The 19,526-nt window shown below is 38.2% G+C and overlaps 1 protein-coding gene across 1 annotated transcript; it reads left to right on the top strand.

Annotated features, from left to right (window-relative positions):
- Positions 1-1,110: 1,110 nt before the first annotated feature.
- On the top strand, positions 1,111-18,830 carry LOC146639920 (interleukin-1 receptor type 1-like). The gene is made up of 16 exons (XM_085373295.1): positions 1,111-1,153; positions 2,065-2,320; positions 3,059-3,242; positions 3,324-3,468; positions 3,573-3,635; positions 5,460-5,583; positions 5,690-5,832; positions 14,317-14,557; positions 16,719-16,902; positions 17,017-17,161; positions 17,243-17,305; positions 17,402-17,525; positions 17,642-17,784; positions 17,959-18,102; positions 18,221-18,373; positions 18,472-18,830. The coding sequence occupies exons 1-16, from the start codon at positions 1,111-1,113 to the stop codon at positions 18,828-18,830; spliced, it is 2,514 nt and encodes an 837-aa protein (XP_085229421.1).
- The last annotated feature ends 696 nt before the right edge of the window (positions 18,831-19,526 follow it).

Raw genomic sequence — 19,526 nt, 5'->3', positions numbered from 1 at the left:
GATGTAGCTTTTGTTTGCTTATTGTCCCAATCTCCCACCCAGCTTATTTCTAAGTGTTCCCATCTAAGCATAATTTTTTTTTTGTATCTTTAGTGATTTGTTAATCACAGATGATTTGAAAGGCATCCTTATCTGAATTTATTGCTCTTACTTGTGATGGTATTTTCATATTCTTTTGGTTTTCGAAGGAAAAAACCACCAAAAACCAGTTGGCAGAAGCAGGGATGTTACTGCAGAGGTCACTTTCACATCCTGAAAGTAAAAGGATATGAAAGCTGATGTCTTAGTTCTAAAGCTTATCAAATCACAAACACTGCAAAAAAAAAAAAGAAAGAAAAAGAAAGAAAAAGAATTACCTACAGGACTCTGCACTTCACACATATTAGGTGCTGCACATGTTCTAAAGCCCTTTATGGCCACTTTGTCCCAAGTAAAGCTCTCTCTCTCTCTCTCTCTCTCTCACACACACACACACACACACACACACACACACACACACAAACAACACACAATCCGGGCAAGCTGTGCTTACAAACAAAGAGATATGTGGGTGGAATCATATCTCTGTCTAACGTTTCGAACAAAACACGCGCGCACGCGCGCGTGCACGCGCACAGACACACAAATCATTCACCATAGGGACAATTGTCGGTATATCCACTGCTACACCGCAAATAATAACTGTTGATAATGAATTCTGCAAATTGTATTTTCATAAAAGGTGCACAAATACGGTTTAAAACAGGTTTTTGTTGCAGCCGGGGTGTGACAGGATTAAAGGAACTGACCTGAAATGGCCACCAAAGTGACCAACCACATTAGGACCTCTTCCTTTAGGCCTCGCCCTCCACACGGCTCAGTTGATTCGCGCGAAGCATTCTGCTCCCAGGCAGACACCTGACAGTGCCAAGCTCACAGTAGGCACTCTCGCGCCTGCGATCTCTTATTTGTGCACGCCCCTGAGTTTTACCCTCGAGGATCTCATTTTCACTCGTGATTATGGGGTTTTTTTTCCCTCGGGTGGATATGTTTGTCACTATTTCTTTCTTGAGGAAGTGAAAAGTTTCACTTTCTCTATGTGTCTTCATAGGTGTTCCTCAGACTGACGATATGAAGGGAAAAATACTTCTGGTCCTTTTGTTATTCTGGCCAGGTAAGATTTAGACCTTCACATTTTATAGGTGAAGTGAACTTAAGCAAAGGGTATATAAATCTGTTCCTTTAATAGGCCAGTCATATAGCTAGAATTCCAGCACAGGAGGTCACATACTTGATGGTTTAATAGCTCAGCTAAGGTTTACTGTGTACTTTACCACCTAGCTTTAAAAGGACAATTAATAATTTTGCCTGAATATAAGCACTGGAATCATTTGGAAGACAGTGGTACAGAACTGTACACCAACATACTGAACTGAAGATTAAACTGATTGGTTCAACAGATATCTCTAAAATGCAGTAGACATAACACTCACTGAACACAAAAAAGAATTAAATAAAAAGAAAAACAGGGCAGATATTAAAATGACTTTCTTTATTCCTTCAAAACCTATAATGAATATGTTCCTGCTTCCACTAGAGGGAGACGAGTTCAAATATATCTAGCATAAAATGACTTGGCTTCGTTTGTGGCTAGCTAAGCTCTACCATGTAAAACTAAGCTGCAATGAAGCTGTAGCCTGTGTCTACCTGCTAGTAAGAACCTTCCTTATGTTTCTCCACCAAATCACAGTGATGCTCATATGACATCAAAAGGGGCTTATCCCTCTGGTGATGAACAAAAAAAATGAAAAGAAGAACAGTGAAACAGAAAAGTGCACAGGATAACGGTTAGTTGTACATTCACAAGGATGAGTCTGCAACTGCTTTATGATGTGTTTGTTAGCTGTGCTGCCTGCACTCTGTGGTTATGTGGCATTTAAAGATATCTGTGACATCAGCTCATGCTAAAAGTAGAATACTGGTAGTGACTGCACTGCGAAGCCGGAGTTAAATTAATCGGACAAATTTGATCCTTTTAGTCTACAACGGTGCTTTTTTTCATGTCATTACTAATGTCATTGACAGGTGTGTGCCCACTGAGTTTCCAGAAAGTACATGTCAAGTCAGGTGAGATGGCGGTACTGCAGTGCCCTTCTTACAGAGGGTACAGTGATGGAGATGCTGAGGTGTTCTGGACCAGTCACACCGTGGATGAAATGAAACTCTTCAACATGTCAACATCAGCTGAGCAGAGGCAGATGGGTGTGCTGGTTCATGGAAGAATCCTTGTCATTCTCAGAGCTTCAGTAAACCATCAGGGGAATTACTCCTGCTCTTTTCGGTAAAATTTAATACAATTCCCACATTAACGGTTTAATTATCTAAGACTGACATCAACCAAAGCCACAGGCCTCATTTATGAATAGATGTCGTGCCCACACTGATATAAAGTACTATTTCCTACACTACAGGATACCAGAGCAACTTTTATCTTGTGGTTATTTTTGAAAGCTTGTTATTGAACATCCTTCGGCACCAGAAAAGCGATTTTTATCTTTGTCCTGAACCAGGTTGCATTATGGTGTGAAACATCTATGTGACAATCATCTGAGGTTAGAAGAATCCAAAAGCACACCTGAGGATGCTAGGTTGTCGTCGTAAATGCTAACATCTGCAAAGCAAAGATGCAGGGAGTTGAGGTCATGAACTTGGATGAGTTTAAATAACTGGAGTTAACAATTCAGAGCTATAGACAATGCACAAGAGAGGGAAAGGAGAGAGCACAGGAAGGGTGGAGCGGGTGGAGACTAGTGTCAGGTGATGTGTGACAGAAGGAGAACAGCAAGAGTGAAGGGGAAGGTTTTACAAGATAGGAGTGAGGCCTGCTATGATGCTTGCTTTGGAGACTGTGGAGCTGGCAACAATAGAGCAGGTGGAGAGTCAAAGATGTGTATGTTTTCACTGGACATGACCAGCATGGCGAGGATCACTAAAGAATCGCACAAATCCAACATTGAACTGATGGATTCAAAAAGAGAAAGAAATGAAACACTTTATATATTTTTTATTTTCTCGACAGTAATTCCAGCAGGCGTTCCTGGATCAACCTCAGAGTATACACAGTGGAGTCCAAAGAGTCTGGAAAAATGATCCAGGACTCTAAAACATGTTACACAGATAAGTCCTGCACTTTATATTGCCATGATGAAAATATTCTCTTTGATACCTGGAATATCACCAGAAACAGCACTACATGTCACAAGGTAAACAGAGCAGATTATGTGAATGAGATCAAAGCAGTGTTTTACTGTTTTTCCATATACAACATATGTGCTATGTTGTAGGAGGGCGAGCCATCTCCAAAAGACGGCTACTTCTCGAGTGTGAAAAAAGAGGACAGTGGCATCTATACCTGCACCTGGTCTTACCTGTATGATGGTCAAATATATAACATGACCTCTATGGTGAAACTTGATGTCCAACCAAGCGGTAAGCAAAACACATTCTGTAAATTTTTATTTTCAAAGACTTTAATATGTGTTTTTCAAAATATCAGCCTCTTTTCTTTTCTTTTTTTTTAAAAATTTGTGCAGAAATAACTAAGAAAGCAGTGATAATTTCACCAGAGAACAGCCAAGAATTTGATGTAGATTTAGGTGAGTTATTGTCTATAGTCATACACCTTCACACTCTTGTCTAAAGCTTTAATGTTAATCATTAATAAAATCTGTGTTAACTCTGCTTTTTCTAGATTCAACAGTGGTGATTGATTGTAAAGCAGTAACGTCTTCGGACACTGATGACTTGTTCTGGTTAAGCGGCGATTCATTTGTGGAGACAAATAGCACTCTGCCCGTTTTCTATAATTATACATGGTAAATATCTCACACACATATTATGTAACTGTAGGGGCGACTGTGGGTTGGGAATCACATCTGTAACCAGAAGGTCGCCGGTTCGATCCCCGGGCTCTCTGTCCTGGTCGTTGTGTCCTTGGGCAAGACACTTTACCCTACCGCCTACTGGTGTTGGCCAGAGGGACCGATGGCGCGATATGGCAGCCTCGCTTCTGTCAGTCTGACCCAGGGCAGCTGTGGCTACAACTGTAGCTTACCTCCACCAGTGTATGAATGTGAGAGTGAATGAATAGTGGTATTGTAAAGCGCTTTGGGTGCCTTGAAAAGTGCTATATAAATCCAATCCATTATTATTAACTGATATGCTTTATACAAACGTCACAGCTATCAATTCTGCTTTTAGAGCTGCCTCAATCATGTTGTTCATCTCCGTTTCAGGGTCAACAGCACAGAGGAAATCAGCATGACAGCATCTCTAGTCTTCAGACAAGTGTCAGAGGAGGATCTGTCAAAAAATTATACCTGTAAACTGCAATCTGACTATGAAACAAGCTTTGTCACCATCACCCTAAAACAAAACGGTATGGCCAATTGAACACTTTGAGTCATTTTATAAATAAATATGTCGATGAAACTTGATGTCTAGCCAAGTGGTAATAAAACAAGTTTAGTGACATTTTATTTTCAAAAACTTTAACGTGCTTTTCAAAAGGTTTTAGATTTTGGCGTTTTTTTTTTTTTTTGTTTCTTTTTTAATAGAAACTTTTATACCACCAATGATCATTTCACCAAAGAAAAACCAAGAATTTGATGTAGATTTAGGTGAGTTATTGTCTATAGTCATACACCTTCACACTCTTGGCTAAAGCTTTAATGTTAATCATTAATAAAATCTGTGTTAACTCTGCTTTTTCTAGATTCAACAGTGGTGATTGATTGTAAAGCAGTAACGTCTTCGGACACTGATGACTTGTTCTGGTTAAGCGGCGATTCATTTGTGGAGACAAATAGCACTCTGCCCGTTTTCTATAATTATACATGGTAAATATTTCACACACAGATTATATGTAACTGGTATGCTTTATGTATCCGTCACAACTATGAATTCTGCTTTTAGAGCTGCCTCAATCATCTTGTTCATCTCCGTTTCAGGGTCAACAGCACAGAGGAAATCAGCATGACAGCATCTCTAGTCTTCAGACAAGTGTCAGAGGAGGATCTGTCAAACAATTATACCTGTAAACTGCAATCTGACTATGAAACAAGCTTTGTCACCATCACCCTAAAGCAAAACGGTATGGCCAGTTGAACACTTTGAGTCTTTTTATGAATAAATATGTAGATGAAACTTGATGTACAGCCAAGTGGTAATAAAAACAAATTTTGTAACATTTTATTTTCAAACACTTTATTTGTTCTTTTTGAAAGGTTTTAGATTTTTTTTAATGTTTGTTCTTCTTTAATAGAACCGTTTATACCACCAGTGATCATTTTACCAAAGAACAAACAAGAATTTGAGGTAGATTTAGGTGAGTTATTGTCTACATCCACATACTTTCACACTCTTGGCTAAAGCTTTAATGTTAATCAGTTATAAAATCTGTGTAAACTCTGCTTTTCTAGACTCTACAGTGGTGATTGATTGTAAAGCAGTCACGTCTTCAGACATTGATGACTTGTTCTGGTTAAGCGGCGATTCATTTGTGGAGACAAATAGCACTCTGCCCGTTTTCTATAATTATACATGGTAAATATTTCACACACAGTTTCTATATAACTGATATGTTTTGTATCTGTCACAGCTTTGAATTCTGCTTTTAGAGCTGCCTCGATGATGTTCATCTCATTTTCAGGGTCAACAGCACAGAGGAAATCAACATGACAGCATCTCTAGTCTTCAGACAAGTGTCAGAGGAGGATCTGTCAAACAATTATACCTGTAAACTGCAATCTGACTACCAAACAAGCTTTGTCACCATCACCCTAAAGCAAAAAGGTATGAATCAGTAAACTCAGAATAATCGGTATTTTTTGTTTGTTTTTCAATAAAGGGTGTCACCGTCATTCTGACCAAATAAAAGTATCTTAGTGTGTTGTTAATGTTCTGATTACTCTCCATTACTCCCTACAGCTGTTTCACATCTCGCCATGGGTTTATGCATTTTTCTCGCTGTGTTGGTGGTATTACCAGTAGCTATTTATACTATGTTTAACATCATTCTTTGGCTGCAAAAAAATCTTGGCTTCTACCACAGAGCCCCAGGTGGGATACTATTTTAAACATGTGTTACAGATTCATATTTTTTTGTCATTTTAACAATAGCATTTTACTGAAGTGAACTTCAGTGTGATTGTTTGTTTTTCTTTGTCATGCTAAGACAGGGAAACTGCATCGTTTGAAGACTCGCTTCTAAACAGAAACAGCAGGAGGCCTTGAGTACAGGTTCATCACCAGGGACTTACAGCTTTGCGAGGTTGTGTCACCTGAAATGGCTCCATGTTGCACTCCTCCTCCTTCTGAAAGAAGCTTCGTCATTACCTGCCCGTCCCACAGAGAGCACCCAGAGATTTAATATGAGTATACAGGTAGAGGTACATTCAGAGTTTATTTTAGACACCTGAACATTGCCAGGTGCCAGGCATCCGCCTAGCAACAAAAAAAAATTAAACATATGTCTCTCTTTGTGATATATGGGCCTGTACCAGCTCATATAATGTTTATGGACAGCACACATACTCACACATTGCGTGAGTATGTGTGCAATGCATCTGCAGACATCCACTCATGTGACAGCCTCAAAGCTGCATTTCCCTTTACTAAGGAAAATGTCACAATGTTTCCAGAAAATGTTTAATGTGGTATATTAACCCTGGAAGTTGCTCAACTCTAATTCTGTCATGTATTTAACATGACTTACTTGCTTTAATTTATTGCATCGTAAAGAGCAAAAAGGTTGAAGCTTGTATTGCTCTGAAGTCATTTTCATGCATTATTATGCACGAACGCTCCTGGAGGTAAATAACTGGTCAGTTTTGCAACTGTTAATAATGTTCATGTTATGGCGGCTTATCAAACATATTGACTCAGCTTACTTTATGTGCAGTCATTTGTAATTTTTTAATAGTTGATATCATATTTTACTTTATTAGCCTTTCTACTCCTTAGGTTATGACACTGGTATGATTAATTTCCTTATCTAAGAGTAAGGATTAAGCTTGAAACGAAGATTTTTATCATAATCGATTTTTTATTTTATTTTTTTTTGTAGTGAATGTTATTACGGGTACATCGTTATTTAAAGGAGAAGTAAAACAAACAAGCAAAAAAAGCAATCATCGAGTCTTAGGAATGATATAAATGTTTCTTTAGCTTATTATATTTGTGTAGGTGTATTTTTATTATTTTCTTTTTTATAAAACATAAAACTGTGATGGTTGTCTTCAGGCTCTGATGACATCAACCACTGTGCCTTAAGACTCAAAATACAACATACATCAGGAGAAGCAATTGTAGAAAAGGGAAAAAAATAGTGGTGGTTTTACAGCAACACTAATATCCATTGATATTCGTTCTTGGGTTTATGGAGTTCATTATACAAGTCCTGGTGTGACTCTTTAATAATGGAAAGATTTACCTATACACTGACCTACCTAGTGTGTTTTTACTGATGAGCACAACTGCAGTAGGAGTAACAAATTAATCAATAAAATCAGATTTTGTAGAGAATAAAGATGTGTTGATTCCCAGCCAATTTGTTTATCCATTTATTATTGTCACAGTAAATGTCTCTCCTCTGTATGTGGAACCCCCCAAAAATAATCTCTGTGTGGCATCTTACTGGATGTCTAATTTCATGTTCGTGTTTCTTTGTATTTATACATTTTTGTTATTAAAGATGATAAACTCTGTGACCAAACTTTATGCCCTTCACCATCTGCCAGTGTAACATGTACAATGTAACATATCTCATTGATGTTGATATCTGGACTCTCTCCTGCTCTGCTCACTTCAGGTGAGACAAACTAAGACTTGCGGAGAGGGACTGGGTGTGTGTTGTAACTTTATTGCAGTTTATTGTTTCATAACAGCATTTTGATTATTTTGTAAATGATTTAATTGCTAGCCACATGTTTAGTGAGAGCTGTTAATTATAGATTAAATTTTCTGTCAAAAAGAGCATTTAATACGTATTTTCATTAGATACTTCATAGAGATGGAAGTTACTCATGTTTAGCTAGGAAAAGAAAAGTTTTCAGGAAGCCATTATATGTTGCTCTGATGTCAGTTACTTTATGTGTTGTACACCCTTTTTTTGAAGTCCTATATAAAGACTATCGTTTCTATAACTGATGTCCGATCCATTTTTCGGGCTAAGTGGATTTGCCACAACAGTGTGCAACACCATACCATTATACCAAAAATACCAATACTTCCACCAGTAAACTGGGACAGCTCTGTTACTAAACTCAATCCCACTTGCAGTGTTGTCTTTCATCAACTACTTGGTATCAACTGCACTGCATGAAACACACATTCAGTAATCTGGGGGGGGTCATACATATTGGCCAATCAATACATTTTACTACTTGCCAGCAACTTACAGTATCTAAACATTTCTTATTATACATGCAAAATTTAGAGAGCATCAAAGACCACTTTTAATATGAGAATCAAAAGAAAAACAAATGGCCGTAATTTTTCAGGATTTGGATGAATCTGTGCAGAGAGTATAAACATGCACACTGGACAGCTCATCCTGCTACTTTGTATCAGCAGTCACATCATCAGTAAAGACTAGTTACCTGGTTCCACTGACAATGGCACCAGGTAACATACCATAACATAATCTCCACAAGTCATGAGGCTGCAGAATGTGTGTGGAGGACAAAAATGCAGACATACGGGGCTGAATGGAACTGAAAACTGTTATTTGGCTGAAAGCGGTAATTCCAATAAAGCAAAACACAAAGTTCAAAAGCAAAAGTGAAAACAATAACTGTAAGGGGGCTGTAAGGGATGTAAGTGTGTAAGAATGCTGCAGAACACGATAAATTATTGTTGCATGGTTTGCTGTCGTTGCTGAAGTGTGTTTCCATTTATAACGATTCTCTCTTCCAGACTGCAACTGCAGGCCTACGTTTAATGTTTTTGACGTATGGTCTATTTATTTATTTAAAAATAAATAAACAATCATTTATTTATTCCTGTCTATGTGTATGTGATTTTCTGATTACAACTAGCATAGTGCGCTTGTTCTGTTGGTGAGTTACACGCAGCAGAATATCATCTCTTATTCTGCAACCTTGCTTCATACTGCATGGCTCTTAGCAGAATGGGCATTTATATTGAAATGAACTCTGTTTCGCAAACAATGCAACTTTTGCAAATCATCTGCAAAACTTACCACACTAACGTCCCGTTTTTTTAATAGTCAAATGGGACCACAAGGTGGCATTAAGTCACTGGATGAATGCAAATAAACCTTAGAAGATCATATAAAGGGCAGAATGCTGTTCTTGTGTAATGATGACTTCACATTGACAGTGTTTAAATTAATCTAATGATTGTTTATCTGTTTATAGCTATAATTGTTCAAGCTCATGGGCATTAATTTCTTCCACACAAACCCTCTCAGATATGCTGATTATCGCATTTAGTCTCATGTACAACATCAAGAAAAATGCTGTCATTTCCAACCTTCCCTGCAACAGATTAAAGACACAGTACAAAACAGTGCCGTTAAACATACTCTGTAAGAGTAAAAAAGGAAACTCAAATGCTTCAGAAGTGGGAGTTGGTGTGGTTCAACATGTTGTGGATACAGAGATGCTCTTCTGCATAACTTGGTTAACAGGAGGTAATTTGAGCCGTTGTTGCCTTCCTATAAGCTTGAAGGATTCTAGCCATCTGCCCTCCACACACCAATAAGCCATTTTAACCCAGGATTGCACCATTGACATCCAGGAGTCCGAGTTGCAAGAAAGGATTTTTATTTTATATTCGGTGTTATGGTACATGAAGGTTAGCTATGGCAGGGGTTTCTAAAAAAAAGGGGGGGGGGGGGGGGGGGGAAACCCATTACAATAAAAATAAGGACTAAAGGTCAAGGTAACTGGATTCAGACACATTACAATCCCATTAAGAAGGTGAATTATCCACATTTTGCTGTACAAAAAAATGCAAATATATATTTTAAACAAGCATTAAGATGGTACTCCAACACAAAGAATGACAGTATCTCTACCTGGGCAGCCGGTCGGTAGTCAGATCTTCATCTTGTCTCTGTAGATCAGGAATATTGTTCCATCTCCACTTAACACTGGCACACAACACAGTGCATTAAACAAAAGTCACATTAAACACTGAAGTTGATTACTAAACCCTTTAATAAGGGGAGGAAACTATCAGGTAATTCTACAGGTAATTAGACTAATTAGTAAGTAAACTAAAAGTGTGAAAAAACTGAGTAATTAAACAATACAGTCAAACTCATGTTCAGATGATGTACACTAGGCTAAACAGGATGGACTAGTTCCCAACAGCTCTCTGCTTCTCCCTCTGCCTGAGAGCAAATCACACCAGCCTGTAAGTATAAATACACTGAGTAATGTAGTTGCAATAACAGGGTTTTTTCTACAGCACTATTCAGAATCAGAATTTCAAATAAAAGAAAACTCTGGGTAACCATTGGAAATTTGAGCCGATCAAGGAAATTCCTCATGGGGTGTACCTGCAAGTCTGGTAAAACTGTTGCATCAAGTGTGCCTTGTCTAAGTGAACTTAGTCAGCTCTGTTAAAATGTCCCCAAATGGAAAGGTGTAACATCACATGGAACATCTGGGGCAATACCCAGTGGGCAAGAAATGGGAGAGGCCCACTCAAAAAACTGTCAAAGAGGCTCTTCCTCTATTGGATTGTTATATCCATAATTGGACACATAAAAGCTCCATTATATGTGTAAGTCATAGTTCTAAGTCATAAACCAAATTCTAATCCTTTTTATAAACTTTTAGCTGTTATTTTAACTCCACTGGTTATAACAGGAACCTGTTGTGAAACTTTTGATTGCAGAGGGGTATGCTGGGAAATAAATTGCATATACTTCCTGACCTTGTTCCCTGCCATCTATGCAACATGCCCGCAAACTGTGCAATAATTGTTTTGTTTTGTTTTGTTTTGTTTTGTTTTGTTTTGGGGGGTGTTGTTAGGCATGTGTATCGTTTTAAATTATATATCGCGAAGAAAATCAATAAAGTGGCGCTAACATGGGGAAGAAGAACCCACCGGGGCTTTGGATCTGAGTGGTGCTGTCGTTGACTTTGCTGAGCGCAAGGACTGAAAGATGAAACTGTTGCAGGTGAGTAGTTTTCTGTGTTTTTGCGAAGGATTTAAACATGACTAATGCTAAATAATGCGCTGAAAATATGCGCTCATACGGAAATGCTATGTGTGTCATTAGAAACTAATACACTGGAAATGATCGTTGAATAAATGAGTATGCTTGTTTGTAAATGTGACCCCATACAGTCAGTCTGTGAGGAGCTGTGGTTAACGGGTTTTCCTCTTTTGTTCTTTCCTTGTAAAGATCACAGTTTTCTTTGTGTCACTAAATGTGTTTTGGGGCCTTTGGCAGATTAGTTGAAAACGATGATGTGCGGTTAGAGCATAAGCTTAGATGTGTCCACTCCACTGACCTGTGACTGCAATTGTTGTCCACGGTGCTGATGAAAAGAGTTATGCTATTTTTCCAGTGTGCGTGTGTGAGAACAGTACATAAACACATAACTGCTAGTTGAAAGAAACAGTTGGGGGGTTCACACCATGAGATTCATGTCACAGCGGTTACCACCTACCTGAAATGGTGTGAAAAAAACATCGTCCTAGCTTTCGCAATGACATAAAGGCTATGGGAAAAGGCACATGGTAGACTTGCGTTCTTGCAGTTTCTTGTAGTTTGGTGTAAACGGCTTTAGGGGACGCAGCAACACTTGTGGTGAAAAGATATCATACATCATAAAAGCAGTGAAGCTCGCGGGGCTGTTGCACCCGCAACTTGGGGCTTTTCCTTCAGTTTCTTTTTACCTCCCTCCCTTCTTTTCATCATTGCGCATTTTTGGTTTGGTTAATTCACATCTGGAGTACAGCAGAATTGCATCATCCGCTGTTTTCGACGCAGATAATGAGGGCTTGGAGTGCTCTGCCGAAGGATACCGCGATGATCCTGTCGTTGATCTTCATCACATTTTTATCAGGTAAGAGACCAATATCGCTAATTGTCATTCCCTCGGGACACGAGGATATAATATGCTAATTATGTAATGAGATGGAAATTACGTGTAACACAGCAGAGAAACTAAAACGATCAAATATCAGCGCCTTACTCTTACTTAACTGTAATAAACTAACAGATGGCTTTCATATCAGTCTGACCTAATCCTGATAAACTTGCGACAGTTTTAATTACAAAGTCATAAATAATGAGCCAATAAGGTTAGTTTTATTTACAAAACTCGTTTATAGGTCAGATTACAGTTTACGGATATAACTTTTTGACAGATCGTCCTCTGACACCTTCTGAAGATTAGAGATGTTGTTGTCCTTGAATTTGATCCTCTGCAGTGCTGTCCCTGACAAGAGAAGGAAAGGACTGAGACAGATCTAGAAGCAGACCTGTGCTGATTGTGGCCACATATAACATCAGTTTGACCAAAGTCCCAAAGAGGACCTGTGTGTGAAATATTTACTATGTATCATTATAAAAACAACTGGCAGACTGGTATCTGTCTCCACAAATTAATTTCCTCTTAACTAGAAAAAGTGATCAAAGTCTGACAGCATAGCTGCTTCACAATCAATCACCACTGTTGAGCTTAAAAAGCAATGTTTACACCGATCTGAATACCCATTAAAATTTAAGCTTTAGGTGTACGAATATAGACAATAACCCACCTAAATCTACCTCAAATAACTGGTTGTTCTTTGGTGAAATTATCACTGCTTTCTTAGTTATTTGTGTGCAAAAAAAACAAAAAAACAAAAACTATACCTATGGAAAAGCATATTTTCAAATGTTACAAAATAATCGGTTTTAGAATAACTGATTCATTGATTTGTGATAATTTAATGTGTGACAGTTTATCTTTGCAGCTGGAAGATTTAGAAGCAAATGTAAGTATTTCTTAAGCCACAAACTCCAATGTTTCCCTGTGACAACACATTATTCTTCATTTAGCTGTTGTTTTCATTATTAAGCATTAAGTAGTAACCTAATTACTGTGCTTAGAAAAATAGACATAGAGGGGAAAATGCAAAATATATTTTATCTAAATAATAATAATCTTAATATCGATATAACAGATAGAAGAAGCAGAGTATAGTACACCAGTATCACACCCTATCTAAGAAATAAGCATTTGAATGTGTTTTGCATCACTGGCTTGCTAATTACTTTATTTTCTTGCTCCATGTTCAGTTCCGTCAGCTGCAAGATGTTTGACTATTTTATTGCACGTGTCATTGCATTCTCCGTGACACTGCCAGTTATGGTTGGAGGGTTCTTATCTGGCATAGATCAACTTTCATCTTCAAATTTCAGACTCATAGCAAGCATGATTATGTTGTAGTGCCCTGTAACCACTAAAAAAGAGCATGCACGTACATACATAAAACAGCGGTTTAAGTCAAGGTTTGCCTTTGTGACTAATATCATTTTATAAATGAAAGTGATAACATTTACTAATATATATGAGTGACTGATGCTTCTCTATGGTATCGCTGCAATTACAGTTAATTAAACAACAAAATCTGTTAAGCTATATAATGACAAAAAACACGTTGAAACATGTTTTCTAGTAGAACATGTTAGAGTGTGAACACTGGGCTCATTCAAAGTAATATTTACTCAGTTTTTGCTCAGAGTAAAAAATGTCATCAATCGTTCAGGCTCTGCAGAGGACTAGGATCAACACCTAGACCAGATGCCCCTCGAGGGCCGGTGCCCTTCAGTTTTAGATGTGTACGTGATCCAACACAGCTGATTCAAATGGCTAAATGATCTCCTCAACATGTCTTGCAGTTCTCTAGAGGCCTGGTAATGAACTAATCATTTGATTCAGGTGTGTAGACCCAGAGTGAGATCTAAAACCTGCAGGACAGGTTGGGGGACCCCTGACCTAGACTGTAAACGATTCACTAAAGCATAGCCAATAAACTGCACAGCAAAACTAAATCTCTAAATCATGTTGTTCATTTTGTTCATAATGTCTGTTGATATGTTGGCTGATAGTGAGACAGAGCAATGAGTTTACGTGCAAGCTTTATCGATAGGCAGGAAGCACATGTTCCCCGGGACTTTAAAAAAAAGTTTTAAATCAGCCAGATTTCTGTCTGATATACTCAAACATTTTGTTCAAGCAGCCCTTGAGCTAGTTCATGTTATAATTTTAATCAATGACACGCTGAAATTATTTCACTTTGCAGGTGTCTGTCCCCAGAGTCCCAAAGAAATACGTGTCAAGGAAGGGGAAATTGTGGCAGAGTTCTTCAAGGAGTGTGATCATAATGAAACACTCTGGAGAAGTTTCACCAAGCAGGGGATGCATCTACACAACAACACGCCTGCAGCTGAGCACAGGCAGATGGGGGTGATGGTTCAACAGGGAATCCTTGTGATTCTCAGTGCCTCTGAGAAAAATGAGGGAAACTACTCATGCTCTCTCAAGTAAGATACAAGCACTCCTACAGTAATAACATAACTGACCTTACTTATCATATGTTAAACTTTCATATTTCAGTGTATTTTCTTAAGCACGTGCATTTTTAATCTATGAGTCATTCCGGCAGTGATTTGTTTGCAGCAGATATCTCATTCACAGTTTTTAAAGCAGTAGCAGTATTTCAGGAAACTGTGTTTCCTCTGCTACTGCTGTGTGTCAGCAAGTTCATGGATGTGAAATTACAAAGTGCAGACTGTATTTAAAGGATGGAATTAGCTTTAGGTTCTGAATATCTCTGTGATAACACTGACAGGAATTCCAGCAAGTAGATTAGCCTCAAAATACACACTGAGCAGACCCAGAGAGCATGAAAATGGAAGGTGGGTTGTTTGGTACATGCTGCTATCCTGACCTAGAACATCTGGCAGTAAGATGCAGACCATTCAAATAGGTTAGGGAGTTCTGCTCCATCCTGATCGTAGCTGCCTATATTCAATGGTGGGCTAATGCTAAATTAGCACTGGAGGATCTGTACTGCCTGATCAACAGGCACATGAATGCAACTCCGAAGGCGGCTGTGATTGTGGCTCGTGATTTCAACTATGTGGAACTAAAAGCAGTGTTTCCAAACGTCCAAATTGATAAACTTCCAAACAAGAGACAATAGTATTCCAGGTTTACTGTAACATCTCAGGTGCATACAAGGCAGTGGCAGTTCCACACTTAGGCAGGTCAGACCAAATCTCTGTGCAGCTGATCCCAACCTAAAAACCTCTGATCTGCAAAGCTCGAGATGCTACCTACAGGTCAGGTAACAGGCTGGCTTATAACAGGGATGGGAAGGAACTGAAAAAAACAAATCCAGCAAGCAAAGTTATGGTACAAACAGCGTATTGAAGAGATCTTAAAAAAATAGCAACCCACAATATATGTGCAGATGCATCAGGAGCATAACAGGCTGTAAACACAGTAACCAACAGGCCAGTCATCATCCAGCTCTCCCCGACACCTTGAACAGTCTCTTTGCATGCTTTGACTCATCCAGCAGCAAAGAGACTGTACATCTCCCCTGGAGGAGCAGCACCAGTCTTTCGTCCTGCAGCTACACCAGCATAATAAAATGCACCACCAGATTGAGAGACAACTTCTTCCCCAGAGCTGTGACGATCCAATTCAGAAAGCTCAGAAAAATGCACAACCGGATTTCCAAAAAAGCTGGGATAAAGCTATATTTTATTCAAAGTAGAACATAGAAAACATTTATTCATTTGTTAAAACTGAAATGGTGGTAGGATGTTGCAATCATATTCTGCCAAAAAGACTTTCAACTTTTGTTTCATCTGACCAAATAACAGTTTTTCACTTTGTCTCAGTGCATTGAAAAAGAGCTTTGAGTGAAAGAAGATTGTGGCGGCTCTCGATTATGTTCTTCTCTGCACGGTGTTGCTTTAACCTGCATTAGTGGAGCCCATGTAGTCGGTTCCATGGTTAATTCATTTTCAATCTTGATTTTCGTCCTTGTCCCTGGCACACAGAGATTCCTTCACATTCTTAGAAATGTTTGATGATATTATGTAGACGATGATACGTCTCTGCATTTTTAGGAGGGACATTCTTCTGAAAATTGCAGATGTAACACTAGAAACAATTCATTTTCAGCCTTTTATCGGCTCTCTCAATTTTGTTGAGACATGTCATCAAATTCAATTTTCCTGAAATGGTAGCTCTCACTCAAAATATTGGTTGTGTTTTCTGAGTTTTGTTGTGAGTAAAATAAATAAGGTAAAATAAAATCAAATAAAATAAGACAAAGATACATAAAATCACGAGTGTATCACAGGTCATCGGGTTTCTGTGGGTCAGAGAAGAGCCTCTCAGTAATCCAGCGTTAAAGGAATGGATTACTGAAGGCGAAGCTGAGAGGGATTTTTATACAGAATGCCAGATATGTTAGTTTCATTTCACTGTTTGCAGCACAAAACTTTCTCAGCTAATAATAAATCCTGATGGACAAATACCACACTTAGTAGATGAACATCATTTTTAAAATTATCCTTTAAATCTTTTCTTACTTTCAAATTAATTGTTTTTTGTTTGTTTGTTTGTTTTGCTTGTTGCTCAGAATGAAAGTTAAAACTTCATGTTACTGTTTTCTTTCCTTGGTAGGAATTCCAGCAGACAGTCCTGGATAAGCCTCAAAGTAAACACAGCTCAGTCCAGAGACTCTGAGCAAATGAACCAGATCTCTAAAGAATGTTACACAGAGGAGTACTGCAAGTTGGTTTGCCCTGAAATTTTTTTTCCCTTTAACACCCTGAATATCACCAGAAGCGGCATCACATGGCACAAGGTAAACAGAGCAGATTATGTGAATGAGATCAAACTGTAAAGTATTGTTACAGGGTTTTAATGTTTTTCCAAATTTGACAGCTGACTACTTAAAAATCGAGCTTATATGTTGTAGGAGGGCGGGTCATCACCAAAAGACGGTTACTTCCCAAGTGTGAAAAAAGAGGACAGTGGCAACTATACCTGCACCCGGTCTTACCTGTATGATGGTCAAATATATAACATGACCTCTACGGTGAAACTTGATGTCCAACCAAACAGTAAGAAAAACACATTTTGCAGATATTTATTTTGAATGATTTTAATATGTGCTTTTCAAAAGGTTTTTTTTATTTCCACAGAAATAACTAAGAAAGCAGTGATAATTTCACCAGAGAACAAGCAGGTATTTGAGGTAGATTTAGGTGAGTTATTGTCTATATTCATACACCTTCACACTCTTGGCTAAAGCTTAAATGTTAATCGTTTATAACAACCTGTGTTAACTCTGCTTTTTCTAGGTTCAACAGTGGTGATTGATTGTAAAGCAGTTATGATGTCAGAAATGGATGACTTGTTTTGGTTAAGTGGAAGTTCATTTGTGGATACAGACACTAGTCTACCAGTTTTCTATAATGATACACGGTAAATATTTCACACACAGGTCCTCTGTGGGTCACACTGATGTTATATGTAGTCACATCAGCTCAGATATGAATTCTGTTTTTAGATCTGCCTCAGTCATTTCCTTCTCTTCTCAGGGTCATCAGCACAGAGGAAATCAGAATGAGAACATCTCTAATCTTCAGAAAAGTGTCAGAGGACGATCTGTCAAAAAATTATACCTGTAAACTGCAATCTCAATACCAAACAAGCTTAGTCACTATCACTCTAAAACAAAAAGGTATGGCCAGCTGAACATTTGAGTATTTTTTTTTAAACAATTTAAAATATAAGTTATATTATATATAAGCATGATTAGGACAGATTGAAAAGGCATCTTTCACGTTATTACAATTAAATAAGAGTTAAGTAGCTGATATTTGATCATTTTAACCTCCCCATTATTTCCCTGCAGCTTCCCGTTCGTACACGTCTCTTGGTGTCTGCTTTGTCATCATTGTTGTGGTGACATTTGTGACTGTAGTTATCTATGTGAAGTTTAAGATTGACATCACTCTTTTCCTAAGAGACACTCTTAAGTGGTCTGGTGGCATTTCAGGTGAGAGAAATGCTTTTTGTTTCTTTTTACCTGACAACACATGTTTAAGCATTTGTGCTTTTTGTGTGGGCTGCAGACAAAGCAACAACAGTGACGGAGTTTATTGTCCTTTGCTCAGATGGAAAATGCTATGATGCCTTTTTAATGTGTTACAAATGCGACGCGGCTGGAGGATTAAATCCTAGCGACAAAAGATGGCTGGAGAGTGTTTTGGAAGATAAATTTGGTTACAGTCTCTGTCTTTATGATCGTGACATCTTACCAGGGAAAGGTATGGATTGAGAAGGATCCTCTGCAGAACATTTACTTACATAAATAAAGATAGAAATTCATGAATTGATTTGCATTCTGAAATCTGGTTGTTTGCAGCAATCGCAGACGCTGTGCTAGACTGCGTAGAGCAGAGCCGGGCGGTAGTTTTGGTTCCCGTCTCTCCAGACCCTGATCCAGAATCTGGCCTGCTGAGTGCGATCCACGAAGCCCTAGTGGAGCGGCAGACTCGCTTGGTTTTCATCACCACTGAGACATCAATGGCTTCAAAATCGGATTCCTTTCCAGAGGCTTTACAGCTTCTTAGTAAGGCTGGGAACTGCGTCACCTGGAAGGGCATAAGCTCCATGCTGACTTCCTCCTCCTTCTGGAAGCAGCTACGATATTACCTTCCTGCACCACAGCAGGCGCCAACAGTAAAGCTTTTACCACACACAATCCAGGATATTACTTCATGATAAAATGTTTAGCCAAGTCAGAATTAATAACTTCTATCTGGTCTTAACATATGAGTAAGTTTACACACGTCACCAAGAGCTTATATTTTGAGTTTAAGACAAATTAATATTTATGGGGGTTTTTTTTAATTCGGCATTGTTATTTTATTCTATTTAATCAATTTTATTCCTGTTTTTGCAAACATTTCTTCTGTACAGTATGACAATACCAGCAACTGTTTTAGTAAGCTACAGAGAATTTAAATGTATGAAGTTTATGTGTAAAATTGCTTCATCTTGTTGTGTTATTAGGCATCTTTAAATCAGCCTTTAGGCTGTTCCTCCTGATGAGTTCAGTCCAAGTACTGTTTTCATAATGTTTCAGTGAATGTAACTCCTAGTTTTCATCATACCATACTTGAACTTTTCTCATTTATTATTACCAATGCCATATCATCCTACTCTTTGTCCAGTTTTTATCTTCCTCGCTTGTACATACTGCTTGCACTTACTGAAACATAGTGCCTTTTGGCCAAATATGTTCAAAGCACATTTCATCTTATATATTAATAAAATTAAAATAAATGTATTTTTATCCTACCTTATGTATGTTAGGATGCCTGGGTCGTTGACCCAGGGGTTTTGAGTTTATTATATTATTTATAATTTTTAGTCTTTGGGTTTTTGTTAGAGTTATGTCTTATGGTTTGTCCCTGT

This window comes from Diplotaxodon limnothrissa, linkage group LG1 (genome assembly GCF_057381915.1).
Source record: "Diplotaxodon limnothrissa isolate DT_005_m linkage group LG1, D_limnothrissa_male_GT1.1, whole genome shotgun sequence".
In the NCBI taxonomy this organism is placed as follows: Eukaryota; Metazoa; Chordata; class Actinopteri; order Cichliformes; family Cichlidae; genus Diplotaxodon; species Diplotaxodon limnothrissa.
The sequence above is the reverse complement of the archived record's forward strand: the minus strand, read 5'-3'. Positions and strand labels throughout refer to the sequence as shown.